Genomic DNA, 25,874 nt, shown 5'->3' on the forward strand with positions numbered 1-25,874 from the left:
TGCTACATGGGAGAATTAAGTGGAACCTCTTACTGCCTACCCTAAATCAAAAGCATGGGAGGAACTTCTGCTTCAGGTCATACTGAAGTAATTAGTTCCAGACTATTCTTCCTAATGTAAACAACTGTAAAAGTAGGAGGCAGTGGTTTTCAGACATTGCACAAGAGGTGGTATAAGACTAAAATCCCAGAGAGAAGAGAAACTTATGAGGTGGCTCTATGACCACCCAGATCTCAGCCAGGGGATGATTTTCTGAGCACAGTGCGGGGAGGCCGGGGTCCAGGGCAGTTCTAATAAGCTGGGGAGGCAGAGATCAGCGTGTGAGTCAACCAAAGTGACTGGAATCTCAAGGCAGGGCACTGGAAAGAAAGAACTATGCAAGAGTGAAGGCCAAAAGTGGACACAGGGATCCCCTACAGGCCTTGGCTAAAGTCTGGGCTACACATGTGCAGGGTGAGACTACCAAGGCTTTCCAGAGAGCAGCTGCTACAGGGCTGAGAGTACAGTGATGTTGCTAGAGGTCAAGCATGCTGGAGAACCCCAGAGTTACAGCCCAGCCAGAGCAGAGAGATCTGGTTAACATTCTGGGCCTCCAGCTAAGACCTCAGAAACGCCACTACTCAGGAATAAGTGCAAAGTCCTAGAGTAAGGTCTACCATAGACCTACCTAACAAAGCCCCAAACCAAGCCCTAACAAAATCCACAGGCAAGACCAAACTTGGAGGCTGAGTCCCATCAAGTCAGAAGTGCTGGGGAACTACACTGGGCTTTCCATGGATCCATCCTAACAAGGTGTAAAAATCACACCCAGTAAGTACAAGGAAATAAATCTGCCTCCTAGAATAAAAATTAACATTCAAATAAAATTATTCCACAGAACTCAGAATTTCTACAACATAGAATCTTCAGTTGTCCAATGTAAAATAAAAAATTGCTAGATATGCAAAGAAACAGGAAAATGGGATCTATGGCCAAGAGGAAAACAGACAATAAAAACTGCCCCTTAGGTGGCCCAGATATTGGATGTAGCAGAGAATTTAAAGCAACGGTAATCAATTCAATTAAAAAATGTGGTCTGAACGAGTTAACATATAGAGAATCTCATAAGAGAAATAAAAACTATAAAAAGAGAAACGCAGAGCCTGCCTTGATGGCCTAGTGGTTAAAGTTCAGTGCTCTCACCTCTTTGGCGGCCCAAGTTTGGTTCCTGGTCATGGAACCACACCACTCATCTGTCAGTTGCTATGCTATGCAGCGGTGACTCACATAGAAGAACTAGAAGGATCTACAACTAGAATATACAAGTATGCACTGGGGCTTTGGGGAGAAAAAAAAAATTTTTTTTTAAAGAGAAATGCAAATTCCATACATGAGAAGTCAACTGAAATTTTAAAAATCCATTGGATGAGATTGATAGCAGAATGAAGCTGAAAAAGAAAAAGTCAGTGAACTTGAAGACTGATAATTAACAAATCTGAATATCAAAGAGATTTAAGGAAAATTAACCAGAGCCTCAGGGCCTTGTAGAACAACATGAAATGATGTAACATATGTGTAACCGGAGTCTCAGAAAAAGAAGAAGAAAGTAAAAATAGATAGAAAAAGTATTTGAAGAAACAATGGCCAAAAATTTCATCAAAAACATTTACTTATGAAGCTCAGAGAATTCCAACTAGGATAAACAGAAAGAAAATCACACCTAGGTACATCATAGACAAACTGCTAAAAACCAAGATAAAGAGAAAATGTTGAAATTGGCCAAAGGGGAAAAGAAAAGACATTACATACAACAAAGCAAAGATACAATGCTATGTGAGAAAGATACAGAAGCCTCTTGAAATAGACTGAGGAAGAGTTAGTATTTTTCTAAAGAGATTTATTTCCTAATTCTACTTTCCTAGCTATATCCTTGGGTTAATTCCAGATTTAGAACTTTGACCTATATTGTTCCCTCTAGAAAGTAAAATATAAGAACACCAAGATTTTGTGGTTTTCATCACTTGGAGATAAGATAAACTCAGCTTTGAATACTTGAGTTCCTTCCTGAATACATTTAGAAAGGGAAATATAACAAGTGAGATGGAGAAACAGGAAGAAAGTCAGGGAAAAAAGTATGAAGTAATAGGCATTACTGTCTTAAGTGATTCCGGCATTTTACAGATTAAGTTATTCATACAAAAATTACTTTCTTCAATCAAGAAAGTAAAATTGATTGTGTCCCAAAGAAATATCACATAAAAAGCATTTAAGAAAAACACAGTCTATTTGTTGTCTCATATTAAGCATTTCCTCACTTTTAATATATATTTAAACACACTTGGGGAAAATGCTAAACTCTGAAGACTTTTCCCCCTTTTGCTGTCATAAGAGAAAAAAAGAGAAGAATTCATTGATTTTTTTTTTTTTTTGTCATTTTAGATTTCTTGCTATCCAGCATGACTAAACATTACGAGCTACGAAGGTAAATACAAACCAACTTTATGTTAGTCAACATAAAATTCTGGGTCCCAGAGAAACATAAAGTACAGTGGGTTTAACATTTTAATAAAATTTCAGCAAGAATATTACTTTGCTTCAAACCAGGGTTTCTCAACGGCGGAACTGTTGGCATTTGGGGATAGATAATTACTGTGGGAGGCTGTCCTGCATATTGTGGGATGCTTAGCAGCATCCCTGGTCTCCCATCCCCTATCCAGTTGTGACAACCAAAAACGTCTCCAGACATGGCCAAATGTCCCTTAGGGAGGAAAATCGTCCCTGACTGAGCAGCACTGCCATAAACGATGGGTCTGTTTTTCCTGCTAATTTATTCATTAAAAAGGGGGGAAGGGGCTGCTTGGTTTATGATCAGCATTGAAACCAACGATGTCTTTCTAATAACATATCTGATGTTAAATTTTGAAAGGAATTCCCTTCATTCCGTTAAAAAGCTCTCCAACTTTGGGGAATGCTAGATTTCATTATCAGGTTGGATTTAGATTTTCTTCATGGTTGACTGGTAGGTTTTGACTTTGGCTTTCAAATAAAGCAGACTCTGTATTTTCTGGGATGCATATTCATCATTCACTCGCCTTTGAATAACTGATGCAAATTAGCCACACAGAACTGGGACATTTTTATTAAAACAAATAGCGATCTATTTCTAACTTATTTGTTAGGAAAATACGACACTTTCTTCATCTAATTGATCCAGGACACATCAAGGAATTTTGAAATGAAAAGATACCTTAGACTACAAGGTGTTCTTAATGAAGTTCAACCTTTAGAAAATACAGAACATTTTTTCACATCAGTTATCTAAATCTAAGATATCTTTCTCATCAGTGTAAAAATATAAGTAAACGTTAATAAGCACCTCTTTCCAGAATAGGACTACTGACCAAGGGCAAAGAGAAGTTTTAAAAAGAAAATACTGTAAAATCTGCAGGTTCTGGCATTTAATCAGAGCAGAAATGTAACCACAAAATTCATATCAGCAAAGGTGTTTGTAACTGTTGACTCTTTCACTCTCAAAGAAGAAAGGAAAATTCCCAGAGTCTTGCTATGCTTACTTGTGCGTGTGATTTTTTTTTTTCCAGGAGAAAATACAGAATAGTATGACGTCAGAGTAAAAGGGGATGCTCTTGAGTCACAGGCAGGTCCATTTCACCTGACTCACCTATGTGGTAGAGACCAATCCAGTCACTGGGGTCCACCTCCTCTTTGATGTCCCAGAAGATAATGAGGTTCTGGGCCTGCCCCAGCGTGTACTCGTACATGCTGGCAGTCAAGCTGGAGCGGCTCTCAGAAGTCACCAGGTCCGTGTCGCTGTTGGCCCGCTGTAGGGTCATGTTCTCGGGCATGGAGCTCTGGGCGGCCAGGCTCTGGAGGTTCTCTGGGCTCAGTGTGTACCGCATCTGGGGATTTCGACGCCGCACAAAAAGCAGGTGCTCCCGGGCTGAGCTAGCCATCCCGTCTGCCTCTCTGAGGTTGGCTTCCTACAAAGCTGCAAGAGACAGACAGGCGCAAAGCATTAGCGCTACAACGGGAGGAATCAGGTTTAAGCTTCCCAGATATAAAGCCTTGAGGAGCATTTATTAAAGCCTAACCATATAATCTTCTGCTGTCAAAACCTATTATTCTACTGTCAACTGATGATGTCAGAAACAATTTCTATAGACTGAGGTCACACGACGGCAAAGACCATCACACACCTGTGGCCCTCAATTTCACTCGGCACAACTTCTCCTAGCAATTAAGGAGAAGGGGATTTCTCTACCATCCATTTTAGGTCTCTCCATTACCAGACACCCCACCTTCAGAAATGGCATCCTCTTCTCCTTCACCCCACACATGTATTTATTTCCTGCTGTAACTAAATTTTTAAATAGCAGGACACAAAATTTTGACACATGCTAAACATAGTTAAAATATACCATTGAGAACAAGTTCACTTGCTCAATTTCCTTAGCATAGGAACCTAACTCTTGAAAAAAACTTTACTGTCTTTTTCAAAAGCTTGCTCAAATATCACCTCCTCACTTAAACACAGTGGCCATCATATTTAAACCTGCAGCACCCCAGCTTTCCCCATCTCTCCTTTCTTGCTGTATTTTTCTCAATAGCAATTATTATGATCTGATGTACCGCACAGTACCATGTACTTATTTGTTTGGTTATTGTGTACTTCCCCCAACAAGAATGTAAGCTTGAAGAGAGGACAGTCTCTTCAATAAATGGTGTTGGGAAAACCAGACAGCCATATGCAAAAGAATGAAACTGGACGACGTCTTATACCGTATACAAAAAGCAACTCAAAATGGATTAAAGACTTGAAACTAAGCACTAAAACCATAAAACTTCTAGAAGAAAACATAGGAGGCAAGCTCCTGGACATCAGTTGTGGGGATGATTTTTTGGACTTAACATCAAAAGCACAGGCAACAAAGGCAAGTAAGCAATGAGACTACATCAAACTGAAAAGCTTCTGCACAGCAAAGGAAACCATCAACACAAATGAAAAGGCAACCTACTGAATGGAAGAAAATATTTGCAAAATCATATGTCTGATAAGTGGTTAATATCCAAAATATAAAATATAAAGAACTCAAACAATTCAATAGCAAAAAAGAAACAATCCAGTTAAAAAATGGGCAGAGGAACTGAGTAAATACTTTGCCAAAGAAGACATACAAATGGCCATCAGGTACATGAGAAGGTGCTCAAGATCACTAATCATCAAGAAAAGCAAATCAAAACCACAGTGAGATATCACCTCATATCTGTTAGGATGGCTATTATCAATAAGACAAGAGGTAACAAGTGTTGGAGAGGATGTGGAGAAAAGAGGATTCTTGCGCACTGTTGGTGGGAACGTAAATTGGTATAGCCACTATGGAAAACAGTATAGATCTTCCTCAAAAAGCGAAAAATAAAACTACCATATGATCCAGCAATCTCATTTATGGGTATATATCCAAAGGAAGTGAAAACAGGATCTCAAAGAGATATCTGCACTTCCATGTTCATTTCAGCATCATTCACAATAGCCAAGATATGGAAACAACCAAGTGTCCATCAATGGATGAATGGATAAAGAAGATTTATTATATATATACAATGGAATATTATCTAGCCATGAGAAAGAAGGAAATCCTACTATTTGCGACAATATAAATGGACCTTGAGGGCAATTATGCTAAGTGAAATAAGTCAGACAGAGAAAGACAAACACTGCATTGTAAAATTTATATGTAGAATCTTAAAAAAAGTCAAACTCTTAGAAAAAGAGCAGAAGTGTAGCATAGAGAGTAGAGTGTATTTGTCAATTATACCTAAATAAAATTGAAAGGGAAAAAAAAAGAATGTAAGCTTCACAAGGGCAGGGATTTTCATCTGTTTTGTTCACTATTTTATCCCCAGTGTCTGCAACAGTACACAGTACACAGTAGGTATTCATAAATATTTGTTAAATGAACAGTGAGCATTTTTCTCCTAGATACTTCTTAAGCTCCTAGGGGCACGGCTTACACCTTGTGTCCCTTTTCTGGGGCTGCCCCTCGCCATCTCTGATTTTCTGGCCAGTCCACACTATTTCTACCATCTGGACCCACGATAAGCTATTTCCTTTGGCTCCACTTGGCCTCCATCTAAAGAAACAGGGCTTTTCCTGTTGGAACACAGATACAGTCCCATTTTGGCTCACTGAGAGTCTAGCCCTAAAATATCCATTTTTCTCTCCACTGCCAGATTCTGACAGAGATTCTTTCTAAGACCTGGGCACTGTAATCTAGTGCATTTGAGGTTCTATCTGCCAGTGCCTTTCCTGTCTGCCCATGGATTCACACCACCTCACCCGGATCCTATTGGCTCTGCACAGAATGAATCTAGCTCTCCTCTATATTACCCATTTCGGAACTACATAATTCAGCAGTTTATAAATTTATGAATTTAACATTTACTCTGCATCCCTCGCACGTGCTGGCCTCTTTGATACACCATGTTTCATTTAAAGGCCACCCCTACAAAGATATCCTGCAAAGTCAGCATGAGCTTCCACTAAAAAAAGAAAAACAAAAAACTAGTCTTAGTGCAATAGTTACATTACAACTAAAAACCTTGGATACTGAGTCTCAGGGAAGAAAACAGGTGAATTCCCTAATTTCTCCAATCCCCCAAACCATTTCATAAACACTTTGAGTGAAGAGGACCCAAATTCTGCCATTGCTGGGGTAATGGTACTTGTAAATGTATTTATTCAATTAATTTGTCATAAAGTTGATCTCCTATTTTTAGCACTATCCCTTGAATTAAAATAACTTGGATTGGCGGGCTAGACACCCTATGTGAAAAGGACAAAAATAAAACAGAGAAACTGATATTCTTCATAAACTTAACAGTTCTTTTCCTGATGTGGTATATAGTAATTCTGACACAATATAACCCATAACCATTGCACAACCTCAAACTCATGAAGCCTAAAATACAGGTCAACTTGTAATCTGAGGGTTTCATGACATGTTCATTTCAGTGGGTTTCAACAGGCCGTTCTTTCTTTGTAAATGCAGAGTGAGGAAAGCACCACATCAGCTTCAAGGAGCACTATAAATAATTAACTGCTAACACGTTGCAGTCAGACAGCAAATGCAGGCTGTCTATCACTGAACCACATCCCCAAGAGAAAGGAAGAGGCCAGAACCTTCATACCTTAAAGTCACAACAGAAGAACTACAGAAAATTACTTGGCTCCAGAAAAAAAGAAAAAAACATGTAAGTACACCAACACTGTTGTTTTAAAATGACCTCTATTTAATCAGGGAGACAGGTTAGCACAGTGGAGAGAGAATAAGCCCAGAGCCTGATTTCTGGGTTTCAGTCATGTCTCTACATTAAATTGCTCTGTGGTCTCAGATAATTTGTTTTAACTTTCTGTGCTCCCATCTTCCCACTTGTACAGTAAGGACATAATGACACCTGCCTCATAGGATACCGGAGAGAACTGAATAATTGTACAGGTAAAGCATTTAGAACAGGGCCTGATATACAGTAATAATCAATCGAGTTGTTATTAATACTATGATGTGACTGCAGCCTACTTTAATTCTAGTCCCTTCATCCCCCACCCATTGGGAGAGTAGGCTGTCAGCATCCTCAATTATTCAAGGCCACAGCCCCAAAAACAGGGGGAAAAAAAGAGCCTTGTAGGCACTGAGGGACTCAACTCCTCTGAAATGTGAGCCTTGACCCCATAATCCTGACAAGAGCCATTTTCTGGTCCTCAATCCAGAGATACAGGTGGAAATTTGACTTTCTCACCAGTATTGGGTTCATTCATTCATTCCTTCCTTCAAGAAAATTTTGCGGAGCACCTCCCACGTGAAAGGCATTAAGGATACAACAGAGCAAAAGACAAAGGCCCAGCTCTTGGGAACCCTGCATTTTTACAAGAAGAGATATGTAATAGATGGATCCAAAAGCTGAGTAAATAATATATTTACTTTTAGTGGAAAAGAAAATACAAGCTAGAAAAGTGTGAATTTGCTAGTTTAATTGAACCATGCAAAATCGTATGAAGCATCTACCGGTACATACCTAGCATAAAGCCTCAAAGGATGCTAAACAGGAAAAAGAGTGAGGTTTTCTTTCAAATTCTTTCTTTTCTTTTCCGAAAGCATGTAACATGGCCCTTACCCTCCAGGAACGTCGGCTTTTTGGAGAGAAGACCAAATATTCACATACAAAAGAATTTAATCTGGTATCAATGACACTTCATCTCTATGTACAATGTGTCCTAACAAATACATGACGGAGGTAATAAATGCTTGTGGGGCATCAGGAAGTGATAGCAATATACTATTTATAAAGTGTTCAAACATTTCCACAGCACTTTCCCGTGTATTTTCTCAAGTGAGACCCCAGAATATTGTGAATTAAATTTGAGCGCTATCACCATTACCTGTTTTCAGATGAGGAAACTGAGGATCTGTGAGGCAGGAGGTTGTCCGAAGGAGAGAGAAAATACTTTGTGGCAGAGGTTACATATCTGAGGTAAGTCTTAAAGGATTAGAAGAAAGAAAAAAAATGTACGAAGTGCACCCAGCCTCAATGTATTCATCTATTAAATGCAAGTAACTTTAATGTACCATGCAAGACTGTTGTAAGGATTAGAAAAATCACATGCAAAAGTGACCAATAAAAAGCAACTATTGTTATTTTAGTAAGCAAACAACATAATTACTGAATTAATTAATGCATTATTTAGTTTGGAATAGCTCTCCATGCCTAAGAGTCTGGGGACAGAAACACTAGGACCTGGAAGACAGTTAAGAGAAATCAAATGCTAAAGACCACCTTTATACACAAAAACCACCATCAGTTCTGCCTAGTGCTGGTGACCCTGTGCTTAGGAAAGAAGGAGAACACAGTCCATGGGTCTCTGGCTTCCCTATTTGACATGGCTCCTGGCTCCCAGAGCCCAGAAATCAGCTACATTAGGATACACAGGTCTTTGAATTATGGCTTAGGAACTCAACGACAGATCTTAAAGAATTATTTCTACATAAAAAATTAATTCTAACTTCCAAATAACCCACGGGTAAAAGAACTCTTAGAGCCCACCACCCACAAGCCAGTAACTGTACATAGTGAGACATGAGATTAGAGAAAAGAAGAGAGGATTTAGAGCACCTTGGGCACAGAGTGTGAAGTGATTCAGCTGGAACCTCTCCAACAGTGATGAGCAGGGAGCCATTCAGGGTCTCGAGCAGAGGCGTCAAAATACTAAATTTAAGTATGGGAAATTTAATCGGAGAGGTTATGCAGGGCCGATTGTAAGAGGAAGAAAACAGGGTGGGAAACCAGTTAGGAGCTAACAGATTAGTTAAGGCCTGGGGCCCTGAGTGCCCAAGAATGGATTTTAGTAACACAAAAAGGAAGCGGATCAACAGGAATAGTTCAAAGAAAGAGCACAAAGACTTGGCAGCAGATTGAATATAGGGGATAAAAGTGAGGAAAGCATTAGGACTAAATTCTGACTTCTCAATCAAGTGACAATAGAACCCCAGAAACACTGACAGGGCTGAGAAAATCAATATCATTCTGGGTGAGTTTAAAGTAAATGCAATATATCCAAGTAACTATGTCCCAAAGACTGTTGTGAGGGTGAGCTCAAATTGCTGGTTATTATGAGGACAGAGGTAAAACAAATATTCAAATACAAGTTTCTGCTTAATAATAGCCTTAGTGTTGATTAATTACAATTGAAGATGCTAATGTATCTCTAAAAGGCTTAGCTCAAGGTTTAAAAGCCTCATTCAGATGTTATACTTTACATAAGTTAGATCAATGCAAAAGAAATAAAACCAGAATGCTTAGATGACAATGAGGGACTATCACCAAATCTGCTTTGGAAAACTTCATTTTTCCCCTATAGGAAAAGTAATGTATCTTTTAGAGTTCACATTTCGATTGTAAATAAGATCCAACACCATGCAAAAATTAATTTGCAAAGCTGCAAAAAGATGAGGAAAATCAAACGACTCTAAATTTTACAGTTAAAATTTAATTTATAACGACATTAGTCAATGCAATGTTCTCATATGGGAAAATTCATGCTACTCAAACAACAGGGAATGGCTGCTTTACACTTTCTCCCACTGAAATCTAAGAATTCTTGATCTGTTTCTTGGTTTCACACCTATGCCTTCTGCAATAAGAAAGATAAATTTTCTTCAGAAAATTATCCATGTTCTTATGAGCAGCTTTAGAAGACAAAGCTGATGGTTAGGGGAAATGATTAGAACCCACCATCTTTATTAACTAGAAAGCTGGTCCTTTAAAGCTCCTTAGATAATTCTTCCCATGGTGAGCCTCTGCCTGTATGTCTACTTCCCAACGGACACAACCTAACATGACGTAGCACTCTTTAAAAGAAACCTCCCTCTTCTAATTACGATTAGTTCTGCACTATGCTGCTCTCTCAGATGACAGACATTTGCTTAAGGAACAACTGAAAACAAATCACTTTTCTTCCAGAGGTCAAGAGAGAAGTAACTACTAAGCAAATTTCAAAACACCTTAGTATACAACTTCATTTCCAAAAGCAGGAAATTTTGTTTAGAAGATACAGGGAGTAGCAGATGACAAACACATTAACCAAGCGTTTGATACCAGTTCAACACAAGGTTGATATGAGGGACGCCATACTGTAGAAAAGAAACCCCATAGTAACTTTGAATGACCTCTGACTGACTAACCCAGCTGGACATGCACCCGCCAGGAGATGGACCTGCTCCGTAGATCTTATGACCCCTGCTTGTGATGCACCTCCCAGCTGCAATAAGGCAATAACTTTCTTCTGTTGAGTTCCTCAGTAATGTGATGACACCCAGACAGAGCGTCTATGCTGACAGCGGTCATCAATGACAATTTAAAGATCTGGTGTGGCGACCCCCAGTCTGTAACACCAGAGGGTCAACATTCCCAATCCCCTCCTCTAGAACCCACTGGCCTGTATGACTGCTTCAAGATTCTGCACCCCTCCTTAAGATGGTTCTTTAGGATGCTGGTCCACCATCTTCTGATTTGCTAGCTTATCACTTAATAAAATGCCCTTTCTCTGCCCCCATCTTGCCTCTTGACGATTGGCTTTTGTCTTGTGGCAAGCAGATGGTGCCCTTTTGCATGGTAACAGGTTTTTATTTAAAATACTTTTGCTAAAGAACCTGGAGGCGAATGTCAATTTACTAAACCTCACCTAAGGGGCAAGTACTGAAAGCATGCATTGTCAAAAAATTTTTACAGACTAGAAATGCACCCTAGGATTTTCACTTGCTAGAGTGGATATTAAATCCGATAAGAATAACCAGCATCCTTGTTTAACCTTTCAAATTCCAAAAAAATACCCACCTACACACACTTGCTCAATTATACTATGCTTCAAACTCCATGTGTGTTTTACTATATAAATGAGGAAAACAAAGGGGGAAAAAAACTATATTTATGGTCAAGACTCCACAAGGCCGGTCAGCATTGAGATGAAGAAAGCCATCACCAAATTCTTGACTAAAGATCCCTCCTCAGTGGATTTCCACTGTGTCTACTGCTAAGAGAGAGCATTCATAAGTCATCACTCAGGGTTTGTCATACACAATCACAACCCAATGCTTAGCCTACTCGGCCGGAGCATGACAGTAAAATGACTAAGACGACCAGAAAAGTCCCTCCTATACACCCTGCCAGGAAAAGCTCCATGACTTCACAGAGAGTCTGGGGCAATGAGCTGCCCCTCACTCCCTCTTCCCAGATGGAAAAGTTATCAGAAAATGAAATCTTTCCTCCAGGCTGCCGCCTTTAGGAAAAGGCTCTTCTCCCCGCAATTTTATTAAATGATACGTTAGGATCCACAACATAAAAACAGTCCACCTGTAAACTTGGAAAAGGGATATATACAAATAGAAAGAAATAATTTTAAGTTCCAAAAGTTGTTAATTTTAAAGACTGAGTCCAACAGTGTTTTCAAGATGCTGATTTAGCTTTAAATCACTGAATATGCAAATAGATAAAGAAGAGGAAATAATTAAGATTTGATTTAACTCTTTTTAGTTCTTTAAACTAAATAAGGTTTTTAACTCAATTATTTAAACTTTTCTTTGTAGATGTGAATAGATAAGTCACAAAAGAAAAAACTGAAGTCATTAATAATTACATATTGGAAAACAAATTAAAACAAAAATAAGATATAATTTGTTATCCATTAAAATGTCAACTTTGAAAAATAACAGTCCTCAGAAGTGACTGTGCGTGAGGCCGCGACCCACACGCCGCTGACAGGGCAGCTCTCTACACGGCTGGCTGGCACCTGGACATGCTCACACCCCCCTTGACTCAGTGATCTGTCTCTAGGGCTCTACCTAAGGAAAGGAGCAGAGAAACTGGCAAAGATTTATGAAAAAAGATACTCATCACAACATTATTCATAATAGAAAGCAGTCTGAAAGCAAATAAATTTCCAACAATGAAGGAATAGTTCAATTATGGTGTATTCACATTGTAAAATACTATGGAGCCATTAAAAGCATATTTTTAATTTTTGGCATGGGAACCTGTTCACCATGATAAAATGTTAAGTATAATCAAATAATGTTATATACACAATATAATTAAATTGTGTTTATAAACACATACAGAAAAAAAGATTTTTTTTCAATAGTTATAGATAGAGGGATTACAAATAATTTTCTTTTCCTCTCTTTTTGTATTTTTTTAGATTTTCTACAAATAGCATATATAATCAGAAAAAATATATACTAAAGTATATACCTTTGATATGAAAGGATATTTCCAACTATCTATCGCAATAAACAGTCATCCCTGAGGGCACATTAGTTAGTTGCAAGGAAGAGAAATCCTCTCTGATAAACTAAAACAGAAAGGAGCTTCACTGAAAAGATGCAGGGTAGCTCATAAAATAAAACAAAGAGGAAAAACAATGAGTCAAAGCTGCTCTTGGTTACTAGTAGCCACCAGGATCTATCCACCCAGACATTTGCCCTCTCTCCATCGTGTTGCTCAGGACTGAGTCCTGGGAGAGAGAATCCTATGGGTCTACGCAGAAGAAGAAAAGGCATGCAGGCCAGCAATTCCACTCAGACTGAAGGAGGTAGGGGAAAAGAGAGTCCTCAAAAAGGAGGAAGTGAGTTGGTACCAGAAGAAAAGGAAATGAATACTGGACAAAAACAAAGGAAAAAGAAAAAAATCACTGAAAAAATGGCAGACTCTGAAATATGTAATGAGAGAAGAACATAGGACAGCGGACAGCATGTGTGGGAGGAACGACGGCCACATCTTTACTCATTTATCTCAATAGCTGATGGTAGACTATGCTGAGTTGAGTCTCTTACTGGAATGATATCCATTGGCATAGATATCGATTTTTTTAAACACTGATCTATACTTTTTAAATGCTATTAAATTAAGAAGAGTAAAACTTAATTTCTAGAATCAATTTTAAATATCACGCCAGATTAGGAAAATGGAAAACAAAACTTCATATATTTGTAAAATTCTAACCTATGTTTCAGTAAACACACATGAAGTTCCATGGTCGATCCAAGTGTTAAAAAAAAAAAAGAAAAACTCTCTGCTTTGATATCAAACATTGCTGGTGGTTTGCTTGTCTATTAATAAATATTGATGGTTTCTGCGAGGGTAGTGGAATCAATTCATGTTAGAGTCATTTCTTTTGAAAGATATTAAACTTTTATTCCCTGTACCTCCTTGGGGAGTAAGATGGTTTTTTCTTTTGCATGGAACACATGCCAAAACATTATGTTCAGCTAAAGCTGCAGATAATTACCAATTGTTGGTAAATGGAATTCAGATATTTAAGAATTCTGCATTATTTTGTGGTGACTGGAGCATATTTGTGTGGGAAAGTCTTCCTTGCAAAACAAACCACAAAACATGCGCCCCTAGTTACTGACTGTCAAAAGCTGCTAGAAAAGACAACCAACTCTATTTAAACACAATTGTTTATTCCATAAAACACCAGAGGCCATAACTATAAGCACAAGTAATTGTGGCAGGTACTCCTATACCCCACAGAACACACTTTTTTTAAGCCTTAATGCTCCTCTCTTCCAATGCCCACTGCCACGACCGTACGAACCCAAGTTCACGTCATATCACATCTAAACCATCACTTCTTAATAGGCCGTTCTGAGCCTCGTATTTTCCCCCAGACGGTCAATCCATCTATTCCCTCCCTGCAGCACTTTTTCAATGACAACACTTCCAATTAAGTAAATAACATAATTAAAGGGCCATGATGGGAGCAAACCACGGGGCAGGGCTGGGACCAAGCTGAGGTCGGGTGAGCAGGCCAGGCCTCTCACAGGCAGTGGCATTTAGCTGATTACGCTGGGACCTGAAGTGAGCAGGTGGGGGCAGAGGTGGGGATGGCATGGATTTGAGTGGTGGCTCCTGGGGTCAGGGTGGAGAGGAGAGCGTGGATTTTTGAGTCGCTTTCTTTCTACTTGCTTAAATAGCCCCAAAGTTCCATACAAACTTTCTCCAATGCAAACATCCATTCTGCTACCCATAAAAATGCTTAGCGTACCCAGCATTGCCCATACCATTCATTCTCTCCACCTACTCCAGCTTCAGGGCCCAGGGACCACTCTCTTCTGGAAGAACACCCAGCCAGAAGGCAACATTCCTACCACTGAACTCCAGCGGCCTTCTGCGTATCATTCATGTCACCTGCACCTCACAATGCCTCGTCGTCTAATCATGAAGATTCATGTCTTCTCTTGCCAGACTAGAAACTCTTTGAGGACAATTACTGTTTCCCTTACATGTTACATCCTCCACAAAACAGTAAACGTTTAGTAAATATTTTTCAGATGAATGAATGGATGGGGTTAACTGCTCCAAAGAGAAAAGAAGCATGGAAAAGGACCAAACCCACAAGATGAATACATGCTGACTTTCTTTAGAATTAGCCAGCCATCCAAAAAGGACTGACTGAGTAAAGTGCCAGCTCTGTGTGCAAAACACAAGATAAGGCCTTTGCTATAGTCTAGAAAGAAAAGCAAGTCAACCGACATGAAAGAAATGGAGGACAACTGCCTTCCACGCTACAAGGTCTAAGCGCAGAAGTCAGTGAGCTCGCTGCGGGGGACGACCACAGGGACTACAGCCTTTAAGAGAAGCCTGCTGGAGAAATGGAACCGGGCGCTGAAAGACAGAAGAGGCCCTTGGAATATGGCATGAATTCTAGGCCAAAGAAAGAGTCTTATTAAAAAGTGAGGAAAGATAGGAATGAGCTTTCACTGCCTTCGCCTGGTCCAAACCACGATCACGTGTCCTCCAAACAAATAACTGCCTCCTTCCTGCTTTCATCCTTGGCTTCTTGCCATCTATTCTCAACACAGCAACTAGAGTGATTCTGTTCAAATGTAAGTCAGGTTATTTGTTGTCTACCCAAACTCTCCAGTGGCCCTCATTTCACTCAGAGTAAAAGCCAAAACATTTACAATGGTCTACGAGGACCCACATGATCTGATCCCCTGTCCTCTCTGATCTCATCTACCACTACAGCCATCCATGCTTATGCTGCCCTAGTCCCACAGCTGTTCCTAGAAGGCACCGGCCACACTACCACAGGGCCTTTGCATCTGCTGTTTCTTCTGCCTCAGCTCTTCTCTTCAATATCCACATGACTCACTCTGCTGCCTCTTCACATTTTTACCAAATGCTACCCTCTCACTGGGACCCTCCCTGACCACTGTATGTAAAATTTCAACTGCCCCAACCCTACCTATCCCTTTTCCCTGCTTTATTTTTCCTCCATAGCACTCACATCCACACAGTATAGTTTATTAGTGTCACTCTAGTATCTCTCCCCACTAGAATGTACCCTTCATGCAGAGTTGGAATGACAGACAGACGTCCCCTCTAAGTTGACAACCATATTTAGATGGTTTTCTCGGCAGAGCACCCAGAACAATGTCCCCTTCAATTAAATGATCCATTATTATTTTTAACTTTACAAGTGATTTGCCTCTGCAGTAAGATTTCTAACGGAAGGAATTTCACTGGAACAGTGCAGCGGTTGTGGGCAGAAGTTGCAAACATATGGACTAAATTCCAAGGTCTGAGATTACCAGCCAATGCTGACCATGATTACAGAGGTTAAGAAAAGGCGCATGAAAGCAGAAAAAGGGCCAAGGGACGGAATCCACCAATAAGGAATGATCATGTCAGGGAGGGGAGTCACCCATCAGTCTTGATCAGAGGGCCACCCCTGCCTGGCTGTCATTCAAACCATCCTTCTCCAGTGCCTCCAATGGGTGAGGCTCACTGGGTCCAGCGTATAACAAACAGAACAGACTTCATTCTCAAGGAACTTATAGTCTTAAGTCTAGAAGAAGAATGAACTTAAAATAAGAACTAATAAATCACCCAATTCAAGAGACTCCCAGCGGTATGGAGAATCATCTGGAAGAACCAACAGTCAAACAAACATCAATATGCTGCATGTGGATAAGGAAACAGTTCTGTTCAGTATCATGATCCTGCTTATTGATACCAAGTTCAAGTTTAAATCAAGTATTACAATAAAAAAATGTTTCAATGGGGCCGGCCTGGTGGCGCAGTGGTTAAGTTCGCACGTTCCGCTTCAGCGGCCCAGGGTTTGCCAGTTTGGATCCCGGGTGTGGACATGGCACCGCTTGGCAAGCCATGCTGTGGCAGGCGTCCCACATATAAAGCAGAGGAAGATAGGCATGGATGTTAGCTCAGGACCAGTCTTCCTCAGCAAAAAGAGAAAGGTTGGCAGCAGATGTTAGCTCAGGGCTAATCTTCCTCAAAAAGTAAAAATAAATTTAAAAAAAGATCATTCTTAAAAAAAAAAAATGTTTTAAGCCTTTCCCAAAAGGAATACCTGCATTTTCATAGCACTATAGTTTTCAAGTATTTTTTGAGGAAGAAGAGATCCTTTTTATCTCGGTATTCATTATCCAGCTCCTCTCTACTAAGGAGCTGAAGAAGAAAGCAAAACATCATAAAACAACGAAGTGAAGACTTTTAAAATGAGTCCCCATTCAACCACATCTCACAGGCACTGAGAGAGTTGATGCCTGCCAGTCACATCTCTGACTGTTAGTCACTCACTGAATTTCAGATGTTTCAACAATCAATTGAGTGCAAAGAGAAAGTGCATGAACTAGGAAGATTCAGGAATTCATAAAAGTCAATGAAAGATTTTGAAGACCTAGTTGAATCACATGCAAAACCACTGACTGATAAGGATCTGGCAATGTCAGAATAGCTGACAACTGCAGGAGAATAGATGAAGAGTAATCTGAATATCAGAGGATCAAAGAGAAGCCTTGTGGAAGTGATAGAGCCCTGAAGCAGTTTTTGCAATAGGACTTTCACGACTGTGGTAAGAAAGACAAATAGCATAATCTCCCTGAAAAAAATTAGCTCCCTCGACCCTCTAGAAACGTCAACACTTCATTTGTTCTTCACTTCATTTGTTCTTCGGTCCTTCTAATAATTAGGCCTTATTTGTGATTGTAATCTGAATTTTGTTGTGTGTAAGCTAAAATAAACTGATTCCTCTAATTTGAACTTTTGTTTGTCAAGATCAAACCCTTTTTTCCCTTATTTACTATGAAATTTGGCTTCCCAATGTAAATGGATTCACTTTAAGAGGCCTGCTTTTCTGGTATCTCCTGTCTATCCTCTGCCCCCTTCCTCACCCCCATGTTGTCTCCACAGCTCCCTCATGATGGAAATGTTAGCTATAGGTCTGATTTCCAGACGAGGGCACCAAGCTGAGACCTACACTCAGGTCTTTTTGTGTGTGTGTCTGAGAAATATTGGCCCTAAGCTAACATCTGTTGCCAATCTTCCTCTTTTTGCTTGAGGAAAATTGTCCTTGAGCTAACATCTGTGCCAATCTGCCCCTAACTTATACATGGGGCACCACCCCAGCATGGCCCGATGAGCACCATGTATGTCCGCACCCAGGATCTGAACCCGTGACCCCTGGGCCGCTGAAGTGGAGCACACAAACCCAACCACCACACCACCGGGCCAGCCCATGTTCAGGTCTTTAAAGTCAGCTTCTCTTCCCATATGCCACAGCTCCTTGTGGCTTCTATAAGCCCCAAGATCTGACTGGGTTACTAAGACCACATCATGTGGTACCTTGGCTTATCCATAAAATTGGGGGGGGAGGGATGAAATGATCTATTTACAGGGTTTACAGTCAATGCCTTAACTATGGGCACCAAGCAGGCTTCCACTGCCAAAGCAGGGCTCCAGAGCTACCCTACCTGCTTGCTTTCTCTCCGCCTCCTCGTTCCCACTTCTGGTCCACCTACTGTAAGCTTTGCAGACATAGAAAGTCATTATTTATTTATTTCTTGTATGCCATAGATTTACTATAAGTCAACTTTATAAGCTCCTAACATTGTTGAGGAGCAGCAATTTCCCTCTCTCGAGACAGTCTCCCTGGACTCTGACAAACTTTGTAATGTGCAGGCATAATAAAGAGGCCCGAAGGAGTGGCTTTGAGGACAGAAGCCCTTCCAGAGCAGGAGTCAGTAAAAATCACATCCTTCTTGCCCTTCTCCTCTCACCTGGCTATTTTTGAAAAGGGTAATGAACACATCTTTAGAGAGTTCCTTGAGCAAGTACATGAAGGTTTGTACACAGAAATCCTGCAGTGAGCTGAGAAGTGAAGTTCTGCCTCCCATATCAATGCTGGGGTTGGTTTCCATGGCATTTGCGTACATGTTAAAAGGAAGACAGTGATGGCCTCTTAGCCTAAAGATACAGGGAAAAAGGAGGAAATTGGTGACGCTAAGTCTGGGAACCTTGCCTGCTTAAAGTACCAGCTTCCTCCCACCCAAATGCACTGATGCATAAACCAGTCCTGGGGGCACCCTAATGGCTCTCCAGCTAACTTCAGAACCACACGTGGTAATTCCTCACACAAAGCAGCTTGGTCGTCTCCACACCTTTCCTTTCCCACTAGTTTCGCCAGATATCTAGTGCAGTAAAAGAAACATGGCAACTATTCATGGAAAGTGGAACAGAGAAGAACACCATGGATGAAGCAAGGTTTGAAATCTGGTGGAATGATTTCTATAGAATAGACAATTCTTTTTTTTTTTTTTAAAGATTTTATTTTTTTCCTTTTTCTCCCCAAAGCCCCCTGGTACATAGTTGTATATTCTTTGTTGTGGGTCCTTCTAGTTGTGGCATGTGGGACGCCACCTCAGCGTGGTTTGATAAGCAGTGCCATGTCCGCGCCCAGGATTGGAACCAACGAAACACTGGGCCGCCTGCAGCGGAGCGCGCGAACTTAACCACTCAGCCACAGGGCCAGCCCCAGAATAGACAATTGTTACAAAATTGATAGAACTACTTTATTTAGATCACATATCAGATAAAGTTATATGACTATAAGTAAAATTGCCACTTTCTTTCCAAAGATGCTGAAAATTTTTCATTTGTTTCAATGAGTCAAATTATTTTCACTCATAAAATTTCGAGAAATTGGGTTTCTGCTCCCAAATTCAATATACAACAAGAAGCAGCATTTTAATTAATGGATTAAAATCTATTCAAAGAAAGAAATACATTCAATTTATAAATAAAATTAAATATTTGTTTTTGTTTAGAATAACACTATTCAATTTAGAAAGATACCATGGCCTTTAATAATAGTTTCAAACAAATTAAAATCTCATTTAAGTGCAGATCAATTATAACTGTTTATAATTGGGGGAAAATATCAAAACACCTGCACTTATCCATTACCTCATTAATCCAATTATGTTTTTTAAAAGAAGGATCACAGTGTAAACCAAAAACTCACTCTTCACAATACTCAGCCCTTCTCTCATGATGCATGAGTAACCGGGATAAAGAAGAGATTTGGAATCACAAGTACCAGCGTTTCTCCTGTCCTCCTCTGAGACGAGTGCTCCCCTGCTGCTTTCTGGAGGTCTGTGGACGCTGGTGGTCAGCCAGCCTTTGACCAAGAGACTGCGGCTCCAGCCTCACTCCAGGGAGCCAAAGACAAGGCCCACGCCTGGGCTCTTCTGGCACCTTCTCTTTTGGTTAGGAAAGTTGGGTTGCATTTCTGTCACAGACTTTAAGAATCCTAGATAACAAACTAGCTACATCCCACCATTTCGTGTACAAAACCTAGACAATTGGTTAAGCAAGGAGGAAAAACTGAAAAATCCAAAGAATCTGAGTTGACCTAAGAAACATGGTGCTTAGCCCAAGAGAGGCAGTAGAAGAAAGATAGAAAAGACTAGGGTCAGGGGTGGACAGAGGGGAATAGAAGACGTTGGTCAAAGGGTACAAACTTCCAGTTACAAGATGAATAAGTCCTGGGGAGCTAATGTACACAGGGTGATTATAGTTAATAATATTGTACATATATTTGAAAGTTGCCAAGAGAGGAGATCTTAAACGTTCTCACCACAAAAGAAAAAAATGGTAATCATGTGATGTGATGGAGGTATTAGCTAACACTGTGGTGATGACATTTTGCAATACATAAGGGCATCAAACCAACACGTTGTACATCTTGAATTTATGCAATGTTATATGCCAATTATGTCTCAATAAAGCTAGGAAAAAAGAGAAGGACCAAAAGAAAAAGACTGTGGAGATTAGGTAAGGAGAGTACTTTTTCTGGGAGATTGGGGTTAGGAAGAAGGAAGATGGAAGAAGCAGCTATCAGGAATACGACAACCAGAGAATGTGTTCAACTACCATTTTCTAGACCCCAAGCCAAATCTACTGATCCTAATACATCCATGGGGCGGAGTCCAGACATCACATTTTTAACATGTTCCCCAGTTGATGCTGGTGAACGCTAAACTTTGAGGACTGTTGACATAAGAAATTAACAGTGAATATCTCCATATACTCCCAAGTTAGACCCACTAACATAGATACTATCTTCCCAAGTATACCTGTTTATTAAACTAATTTTAAATGAACCAAAAGTCCCCTGAGAGACTTCAATCTTTCTAATATTTTTCAATTCTATTTTCCATAAAATTTAGAGTGACATAATTATTTAAACTTAATAAAAGTTAGATAACTCAGCATTTTATTTATCCCCATCCTTCTTCAAAACAAATTTGCATGGCATGTTGCAGTACGACATTCAACAAGCCGAAGAGAAGTCAGTGAGGAAAGTAAGAGGAAGAAAGACAAGGATAAAGTGCATACCCAGAACACACGCCATTCTGTGCTGCTCTCATTCTAGAAACACACCATTAACTTGTCTCTGAACTTTCTAGCATCCCAACCAAAGAGTTATAAGAGTCACAGGCCGGGTCCACATGTCCACAAGATGAACACAAGTGGTTTTCGGGTGATGATGATGCGGGGTTGGTGAGCCAAGGAGTCAAAAGAAAGATTTCTTGGACTCTCAAGATCTGGCAGTAATGCTCTTTTATTTAGAGAATAGTATGGAATAGCATGGGGACAGGACCCATGGGCAGGCAGAGCTGGTGCGTGGGGATAGGGCCCATGGGCAGTCAGAGCTCCTGCTGCTGCCCCGAGTTGAGGGTTAGGGCTAATTTTATAAGGCATGGGTATGTGAATCATTTCTTTACAAGACAAAGGAAAGAACATGAAAAAAAGTTAAAATGGTATCAGTGCAGGTGGGGTCTGGTCGTTGGGTGATCCCATGACTTTTAGACAAGAATCAAATAGGATTAAGTAAAGGCCAGAAGCCACCACCCTAAATCAGTTACATGAGATTGCCAGACAGCAACCAACTTAAGTTCTTGCCTTCCCCATTAAGAGTTTCTAGGGATAAGGTCATCTCTCTTCTTCTTCCTGCTACAGAGAGGGAGGCACCTTTTACAGATAGAGATTTACCTTACAAATGTAAATGTGTCCCAACAAGGGCAAGTTCCATTCCCCAGAGCCTCCCTCCCTGTCCCAGTTTATCAAAAGCAATCAGCCCCAAACAATCCTGATGCCAAAGAGACATATCTTGGGGTGGCCAATTTCAGGTCCGTACAAGGTCATCCCCCCTTCTTTCACAAATGCAAATATCTCTCAAAGAGCAAGCAAATTCCAATCTTCGGAGCTTGCTTCTCATCTACAGTTTTTTAAAATTAACCAGCCTAAAAATCCTCATCAATGAGACCTGAGAGAATTTTCTCTTATTAGTCTTTCTGATGTAGGAAGTATTAATCTGCAATCTTATATCTACATCAAGCACAACAATGTTGTTGTATTACCATTTTGATGACATCTCATTGGCTTAACACAAATAGCACCAATTCAGGAACATTCATACATGGGTCTATAACGGTCTACAGTATACTGTCCACTATAAAAACTACCAGCCACGTGTGGTTGTTAAGCATCCAAAATGTGCCTCGTCCAAATTGAGATAGGCTGTAAGCATAAAATGCACACCAGATTTTAAAAAAAAGCCTTAGTATTCACAATAAAAGTAAAATATCTCATTAAAAAGTTTTATATTGATTACAAATCGAAATGATGCTTCAGATATATTAGGTTAAATAAAATAAATTATTAAAATTAATCTCATGTGTTCTTTTTCAATATGGCTACTAAAAAAACTAACAGGAATGCCTCATTATATTTCTAGGGGAACAGCACTGGTCTAGCCGCTACACTCCAGCTCAACTCAAGGGTAAAATTTAGACTTCAATCTTAGATCCTAAAGCAATGGCTGGACTTCATATTTTTTAAACAAATCCTTGTGAATAGAATTTCCCATATATGAGTTTCCTGCAAGAATTTGGCAACAGAGAGCCAGCCTTGATGGCCTAGAGGTTACAGTTCGGTGCACTCGGTTTTGGTAGCTCAGGGTTCAGTTCCCAGGCGCAGAACCACACCACTCCCCTGTCAGTAGCCATGCTGTGGCAGCGGCTCACATAGAAGAACTAGAAGGACTTACAACTAGAATATGCAACTAAGCACTGGGGCTTTGGGGAGAAAAAAAAAAGAGAGGAAGATTGGCAACAGATGTGAGCTCAGGCTGACTCTTTCCCAGGAAAAAAAAAAGAAAAAGAACTTGGCAACAGAAATTTCAAGATAATGTCCACTAATGGAAATCTGACCTTCAATATTTGACACAAGTGACTAACGGCAGAGCCACTGGGAGGGGTCTCATCCTTTTATGAACGTGAAGGCAGCTGACCAGTACGTATGCCTACACAAAAAGCCACTCCTCTTCTGCGTGGAGGTGGGTGAAGAGATCATTTCTGGGCAAGATCTTCCACAGAAAACAATCTGGGCCTTGTCTATGCATGGCCAAATGAGTTGATGAGGATTATTTTAGGCTGGTTACTTTTAAAACTGCAGATGAGAAGGGGGCTGGTTACTTTTAATAAAAGCAACTCTGAGGAGCGGAGTTTGCTTGCCCTTTGTTGGGAAACATTTACATTTGTAAGGGAAATCTCCATCTGTAAAGATGCCTCCCTCTCTGTGCCAGGAAGAAGGGGGATGACCTTATCTCTAGAAACTCTTAATCAATGCCAAAGGCAAGAACTTAAGTTGTTTACTGTCTGGCAACCTCATGTAACTGACCTTCCCCCCCACCCCCAACATCCTCCTTTGTCTTTAGCTGAAGATAATATTTAAGCGGTAACTTCTGCTATTTATTCAATCTAGTTTGATTCTTATCTAAAAGTTATAGGACCACCCAATAACCAGAACCCTACAGGCACTGATAGCATTTTAACAACTCGGTTTACACGTTCTTTCCTTTGTGTTGTAAAGAGATAACTCACCTACCTATGCCTTAAATTTAGCATTACTCTCCACCCATGTTTGCAGCAGCAGCAGTGGTGACAGCAGCAGCGGCTCTGACTGCCCATGGGTCCTGTCCCCATGCCGGCAGCAGCAGCTCTAACTGACCATGGGTCCTGTCCCCATGCTATTCCACACTATTCTCTAAATAAAAGAGCACTACTGCCAGACCTTGAGAGTCCAAGAAGTCTTTCTTTCGACTCCTTGGCTCACCGACCCCGCATCAGAGTGACTGACCCCAAAGCTCTAAGGAAAAAACTTGGGCCCAATAACCACAGCCTGGTCTATTTTCAGAGCAGGGCTTATGAACTGGCCACTGTCCAACGAGATAATCCTATGATTTCAGCAAATCAATTCCAGGCCTGAGAATATAAAAACAACCATGGCTAAGCCCCATCCACAAGGACCAGTAAGAATCCATGATAAAAGGGTGGCCTCCAATAAAAACTAGCTTATTTTCTGGTAAATTTGCTTTTAATGGTCATTAGTTCTGTTCTAAGTAACATGTTTAGGGAACTCAGCAAGACCCTTATATGTATTCGCTCTCCCTCAGAAACCATGTAAGCAAATTAATCCACTCACACAAAAAGACTTCTATGACTGAAAGCACCTAATCACCGAGGGCTTGGGATCCCCTCCAAGAAACTAGTGATGACTCTTTGTTCTTCTACATCATAGAAGTTTAGGGTATCTGACCCAGAATCTAAATAAAAAATAAACTTCCCAAAGCACTTCAACGAGACAAGTTCAAACCCAGGTGGGGTATGGAATGGACCACAAGCTTTGGGAGGTGTTTACATCAAACTGAGATTTAAGAGGAAAAGAACATTCTAATCAGGACCTGCATGTATGATCACAAAAGAAACAGTGTGACAGTTTGATGAAGAATTCCTGATTATTAATGACATCTGTTGATTTTAATATCATCTGCTTCATTGTTCAGTGATAGCTTATGTTTAGTTACTTAAACAGAGTTCTATTTTTATATAAATTATGTTACAGAAAGGTCATGTTTAAATCAGGAAGCTCAAGCCAGTGAGGGTGGGCTCCACAGTTCAGAGCACATTCAAAGCTCATCCGCGCCCCCTAATGACAGAACCCTGGATCTCTGCAGCTGCTGGGGTAGCGAAGAAATCACCTTGCAAGCTGAAACTTCAAAAACAAAATTGTGACATGCAGCTTCAAGAAAAGCTCCACAAAAAAGACTGCCTCACATTCGGAAAGCATGAAAACAAGGTAAAACTTGCCCACCTAATTTTATCACAAAACAATAACAGTTGAGGGAATAAGGAAAGGAAACAGGCTTTTTTCCAATTATAAAAATAACACATGCCCACAATAAAATTTCAAAAAAGATGAGAAAAGATAAAAAAGAAGATAAATATCATCCATAATGCCACCACCCAGAGATGCCAGCCCACTGCATGTTGGTCTATAAATACATGCCCGGTTACTTAGACGTATAGATAAGATGAGATCATAATACAGAGTACAAACTGTTTTATAACCTGCTTGTTTTCATGCAATATGAAATGTGGGTATTCATATTAACAAACAGCACTATATCATCCTTTTTAATAGGCATGTAACATTCCATTGCATGATGTACCATAATTTCATTCAGTAATTCCCTCAAGACAGACATTTCGGTTATTACTATAAACCATGTTGTAAATCATCCTCATTCATTCACTATTGCACACTTCCCTGATTATTTACTTAGGGGAAATTCTTAGAAGTGGAATTGCTGGATCCTAAGTTGTTGAGTGGTGTTACCAGAATGCCTTTTAGAAAGAAGGTACAGTAAACAGTCCCCATATCTACAGTGCAGGAGAGATGGCTATTTCCCTCCCCACACCTTCACCAACACTCAATGTTATCAATCTTTGCAGGCAGTTTAGTGAATAAGAGAACAGGTTCTAGGACTAGAATTCTATAGCTGGGTTCCAATCCCAGCTCTGCCACGGCCTAGCTCTATGACCTTTGGAAAGCTATTCAACATTTCTGCAAAACAGAGATGGTATCATTACACCTATCTTAACGGGTTATTTTTA

At 40.2% G+C, this 25,874-nt stretch overlaps 1 protein-coding gene across 4 annotated transcripts in view; it reads right to left on the reverse strand.

Annotated features, from left to right (window-relative positions):
- Positions 1–25,874, reverse strand: part of HECW2 (HECT, C2 and WW domain containing E3 ubiquitin protein ligase 2) — a 374,671-nt gene that overhangs the window by 216,852 nt on the left and 131,945 nt on the right. For all 4 annotated transcript variants that reach the window (XM_023622255.2, XM_070242072.1, XM_070242073.1 and 1 more), the window contains exon 2: positions 3,659–3,985. In XM_023622255.2, the coding sequence (XP_023478023.1) occupies positions 3,659–3,950 (292 nt within the window). In that variant the 5' untranslated portion in view covers positions 3,951–3,985. The remainder of the gene's footprint in view (positions 1–3,658; positions 3,986–25,874) is intronic.

The sequence above is a fragment of the Equus caballus genome, chromosome 18 (assembly GCF_041296265.1).
Source record: "Equus caballus isolate H_3958 breed thoroughbred chromosome 18, TB-T2T, whole genome shotgun sequence".
Taxonomy (NCBI): Eukaryota; Metazoa; Chordata; class Mammalia; order Perissodactyla; family Equidae; genus Equus; species Equus caballus.